Source organism: Coregonus lavaretus (genome assembly GCF_964263955.1).
Source record: "Coregonus lavaretus genome assembly, contig: HAP1_SCAFFOLD_6870, whole genome shotgun sequence".
Classification (NCBI taxonomy): Eukaryota; Metazoa; Chordata; class Actinopteri; order Salmoniformes; family Salmonidae; genus Coregonus; species Coregonus lavaretus.
Window position 1 is genome coordinate 2608 of NW_028157564.1, and position 5361 is coordinate 7968.

The 5361-nt window shown below is 45.6% G+C and overlaps 1 protein-coding gene across 1 annotated transcript; it reads right to left on the reverse strand.

Moving 5' to 3' along the window:
• Nucleotides 1-272: 272 nt before the first annotated feature.
• On the reverse strand, nt 273-4869 carry LOC311125250 (uncharacterized protein). Its single transcript, XM_084199302.1, has 4 exons — nt 4812-4869; nt 3577-3897; nt 3385-3473; nt 273-673 (listed from the first exon to the last, which is right to left on the reverse strand). The coding sequence occupies exons 2-4, from the start codon at nt 3857-3859 to the stop codon at nt 533-535; spliced, it is 513 nt and encodes a 170-aa protein (XP_084055428.1). The 5' UTR covers nt 3860-3897; nt 4812-4869; the 3' UTR covers nt 273-532.
• Nucleotides 4870-5361: the final 492 nt, after the last annotated feature.

The following is a 5361-nucleotide window of genomic DNA, read 5'->3' on the forward strand; positions in this document are numbered from 1 at the left end:
AACCTCATGTTACCCAAAACCCCATGTTTACCCAAAACCCCATGTTACCCAAACCCCCATGTTACCCAAAACCCCATGTTACCAAAACCCCATGTTACCCAAAACCCATGTTACCCAAACCCCATGTTACCAAAACCCATGTTACCAAAACCCCATGTTACCCAAACCCCATGTTACCCAAAACCCCATGTTACCAAAACCCCATGTTACCCAAAACCCCATGTTACCAAAACCCCATGTTACCCAAAACCCCAAGTTACCCAAAACCCCATGTTACCAAAACCCCATGTTACCCAAAACCCCACGGTACCATGGTGGTACAAAAAAAACAAAATTAATAATGGTGGTTACAATCACTCCTTTTAGATTTCTTCCAAGGTTATAAAAAGATAAACTAATTCTGAACATGTTATTAAAATTAGAACCACTTAAGGTTTGTCACCACATTTTAAACACCAGTCCACTGCTGACCATAGATTTAAAACACAAAACTGACCTAAGATCAGCATGTAGGGTCAGCGTCATTCTACTCCTACTCAGTCCCCTGGGCTGCTCTCTCCTCTCCCGGTCCAGCTTCAGCTCTGGAGCTCAGAGAGACCATCTCCATGGCATTGGCATCAACATAAAGATCCATGCTGCTCACCCTGTTCACTCTCTTCTGCCTCCTGGTGGTCTAGGGAGACACAGCACCAAGAGTCAGACATTTCAAATCAAATCAAATCAAATCACATTTTATTGGTCACATGCGCCGAATACAACAGGTGCAGACATTACAGTGAAATGCTTACTTACAGCCCTTAACCAACAGTGCATTTATTTTAAACAAAAAAAGTAAAAAAATAATAATAATTAAAAAAAAAAGTGTTGAGAAAAAAAGAGCAGAAGTAAAATAAAGTGACAGTAGGGAGGCTATATATATACAGGGGGGTACCGTTGCAGAGTCAATGTGCGGGGGCACCGGCTAGTTGAGGTAGTTGAGATAATATGTACATGTGGGTAGAGTTAAAGAGACTATGCATAAATACTTAACAGAGTAGCAGCAGCGTAAAAAGATGGGGTGGGGGGGCAGTGCAAATAGTCCGGGTAGCCATGATTAGCTGTTCAGGAGTCTTATGGCTTGGGGGTAGAAGCTGTTGAGAAGTCTTTTGGACCTAGACTTGGCACATTTCAAATAAAATCAAATGTATTTGTCCCAGATTTGCAGGTGTTATCGAAGGTGCAGCGAAATGCTTGTATTTCTAGCTCCAACAGGGCAGTAATACCTAGCAACAAAATAAATAATCACATAATCCAGAAAAATACAATAAATAAAGAAATCAGTGTCAGAGTCTGGAATATAAATATATATACTGTAAATATGTGTTCCTAATGTTTGGTATACTCAGTGTATATATACGTATAATGGTGTGTAAAGACAGTATAGACAGTATGTTGATAGAAAAAGTGTGTACAGCAGTATTTATATAGGATGAGCCATGACTAGAATACAGGATATACAGTGCTTTCGGAAAGTATTAAGACCCCTTGACTTGTTCCACATTTTGTTACATTACAGCCTTATTCTAAAATGGATTAAATTGTTTTTTTTTCTTCATCAATCTACACACAATACCCCATAACAACAAAGCAAAAACTGATTTTTAGACATTTAGCAAATGTATTAAAATAAGAAACGGAAATATCACATTTACATAAGTATTCAGACCCTTTACTCAGTACTTTGTTGAAGCACCTTTGGCAGCGATTACAGCCTTGACTCTTCTTGGGTATGAAGCTACAAGCTTGGCACACCTGTATTTGGGGAGTTTCTCCCATTCTTCTCTGCAGATCCTCTCAAGCTCTGTCAGGTTGGATGTGGAGCATCACTGCATAGCTATTTTCAGGTCTCTCCAGAGATGTTAAATCCGGTTCAAGTCCAGGCTCTGGCTGGGCCACTCAAGGACATTAAGAGACTTTCATGAAGGATCTCTCTGTACTTTGCTCTGTTCATCTTTCCCAGTTTTGATGCACCTGTTGTACTGTCTCCTCCTTCTAGATGGTAGTGGGGTGAACAGGCTGTGGCTCAGGTGGCTGAGGTCCTTGATGATCTTCCTGGCTAACCTGTGACACCGGGTGCTGAAGATGTCCTGGAGGGCAGGCAGTGTGCCCCTGGTGATGTGTTGGGCTGATCGCGCCACCCTCTGGAGAGCCCTGAGGTTGCATTCTGTGCAGTTGCATACCAGGCGGTGAAACAGCTCGACAAGATGCTCTCAGTGGTGCATCTGTAGAAGTTCATGAGGATCTTAGGGGCCAAACCGAATTTCTTCAGCCTCCTGAGGTTGAAGAGGTGCTGTTGCGCCTTCTTCACCACACTATCTGTGTGAAGGGACCATTTCAGATTGTCAGTGATGTGCACGCCAAGGAACTTGAAGCCTTTTCACCCTCTCCGCTGTGGCCCCGTTGATGTGGATGGGGGCGTGCTCCCTCTGCTGTCTCCTGAAGTCCACGATCAACTCCTTCATTTTGTTGACGTTGAGCGAGAGGTTATTTTCCTGGCACCACTCCGCCAGGGCTCTCACCTCCTCCCTGTGGGCCATCTCGTTGTTGTTGTTAATTAGGCCTACCACTGTTGTGTCATCAGCAAACTTGATGATTGAGTTGGAGACGTGCGTGGCCACACCGTCATGGATAAACAGGGAGTACAGGAAGGGGCTGAGCACGCACCCCTATGGGCCCCCTGTGTTGAGGATCAGGGTGGCAGAGGTGTTGCTGCCTACCTTCACCACACGCGTCGGTGGCACTGTGTTATCCTCAATGTGGGAGAAGGTGTTTATCTTGTCCGGGAGCGAGGCGTCGGTGTCCCATACGTGGCTAGCTTTCCCTTTATAATCTGGGATTGTCTGGAGTCCCTGCCACATACGTCTCTTGTATGAGCCGTTGAATTGCTCATACTTTGTCCCTGTACTGTCGTTGTGCCTGTTTGATACACATCCATGTTCACAGTCACCTTGCCACTGGTATCTCTCCTCTCTCTCTGTCTCTCTCTCTGTCTCTCTCTCTGTCTCTCTCCCCCTCTCGTTCTCTCCCCCTCTCGTTCTCTCCCCCTCTCGTTCTCTCCCCCTCTCGTTCTCTCCCTCTCGTTCTCTCCCTCTCGTTCTCTCCCCTCTCGTTCTCTCCCTCTTGTTCTCTCCCTCTCGTTCTCTCCCTCGTTCTCTCTCTCGTTCTCGTTCTCTCATAATCAGTACAGTACTGAAGAACAAACCCAAGATAGTGCAACACAAGTCAAAGATACACATCTGGTTAATCACACACCTTAAACACAGATATAGACCAATGTAGAATCTGAACACTGCTCATAGACACAAACATTTAAATGACTTGTAACGTCTGAGTAAATGTCTTTACCTTGTAGCACAGGTAGAAGGTGGTGATGGCTGTCAGTAGGATCAGCAGCACTACAACGTGTCTGATGATGAAGGCTGGTAGAGGAGAGGCTGCAAACAGAAACACCTTTGATGAGGGGACTGGTCATCATCATATAGATCTGTGGGAAATCTGTCAATGACAAAGTTATAAGTCTGGATCATGTTCAGTTACCTGTGACGGTGAGGGTGAGGAGCTCACTCTCAGAGGAGAAGGTATGAGAGAAAACATAATTGTCATAAACACAGCTGTAGTTCCCTTGGTGGGAGTCATCTGCAGCAGGGAAAAGGAAGGCAGCAGAGTGATTGACAGCTGGCTGGGTCTGGGTTATTTTGGAGCCGGTGAACGTGAGGAGGAAGGAGCCTCCTGGGTACTGTGGCTGAGTGGAGCAGGTGATGGTGAAGCTGTAGCCCCTAAACACTTCGGGCCCCTGCTGGCCCCTGGAGACCCCTCCCATTGAGTCAGTCAGGAAGATATCAGGCTGGACCAGGAGATCTGTAACAATAAAAGAGAACAAGAAAAACCTCTTCAACTAGTTTCCTATAGATATGACAATAACATCAGCATGTAACAGTGCTAGCCACCCTCCCTCACAGGGCAACATGAGTAGTGGGCCTACAGTCACTGAGACAACATATGTTGATGTCAGGCTGAAGCAGGACATCTGGAACAAGAGGAGAGAAGAAGAAAACGTAGCTCCTCAACTACTTTCCTCATTTAGATATGACAATAACATGTGACAGTGGCAGTGAGTAGAGTTGTTCACTGAGATAACACTCAAATAAAAAAGCATTCTGGGATATTTAAGTTGTATTTGATTCCTACTTGACTGAGTAATTTATTTTGCAGACTTACAAGCAAACAGTCATCATTAGAGGGGCAGAGGAAGTTGAATGAATAAAGGGAATCAGTGGAATATAATGATCATATATTGATATTTCATGAGCAGATCACTTATATGGCCTACCACTTCGTGGCTGAGCCAATGTTGCTCCTAGACGCCACGTCGAAAGTCACTGAGCTCTTCAGTAAGGCCACACAAGCTACTACCAATGGTGGTCTGTGGATTGTATGGCTTTGTGTGATCGATCCTATACACCTGTCAGCAACAGGTATGGCTGAAATAGCTGAATCCACTACATTTACATTTTAGTCATTTAGCAGACGCTCTTCTCCAGAGTGACTTACAGTTAGTGAGTGCATACATTATTTTTTCATCCCTGCCGGCCATTCCCTCCCCTACCCTGGACGACGCTGGGCCAATTGTGCGCCGCCCCATGGGTCTCCCGGTTGGAGCCGGCTACGACAGAGCCTGGATTCGAACCAGGATCTCTAGTGGCACAGCTAGCACTGCGATGCAGTGCCTTAGACCACTGCATTTTTGGCCATAAAGTGTAGCTTGTTATTACCTGAGCAGATCACTGTGAATCCAAGACCGATATAATAATTTGAATACAATGTCCCACACTCCCTCAGTGAAGGCTCAGACCCAGAACAGTGAACTCTAATCCCTTCAGTGGTGTTTCCAGGTAGAACTGAAACAGTGGAGTCACAACCCAGCTGTCTACACACTACTGCAGCTACAGCCTCCTTGTTCATGTCTAAAGCTCCCACAGTCCTCCACTCTCCCTCGTCGTACTGCTCCACTCCACCAGCACAGCGACTGCCTCCTCCCACCAGCCTCACATCATCAGGCTCTGAGAAAAGAAGAGAGAGAGACAGTAACCTTACTATTTTCTCACTAAAACACACCTATATTGCCTCTCATATTCTTCACTCCAGGAGAGAAACAATGTTGATTGAGTGACAAACTGTTTCTTACCCGAGCAGGTGAGTCCAACAGCATTACCAGGTAGGCAGGTGTTGTTTTTTCTGTCTGAGGTGTCACAGTCCAGGAGAAGGGACTCATTGCCTTTACACTGGAACTCTTTATCCCAGGTCTGACCCTCACCTTCTCCA

Bases quoted from the DNA above. Each gene is read 5' to 3' on its own strand.
- LOC311125250 (XM_084199302.1), bottom strand. From the start codon at position 3,859: ATGGGAGGGGTCTCCAGGGGCCAGCAGGGGCCCGAAGTGTTTAGGGGC. The intron at 3,474-3,576 runs GTAACTGAACAT...TTCTGTTTGCAG, and splicing joins CCTCACCCTCACCGTCACAG to CCTCTCCTCTACCAGCCTTC. The intron at 674-3,384 runs GTAAAGACATTT...GTGTCTCCCTAG, and splicing joins CCTTCTACCTGTGCTACAAG to ACCACCAGGAGGCAGAAGAG.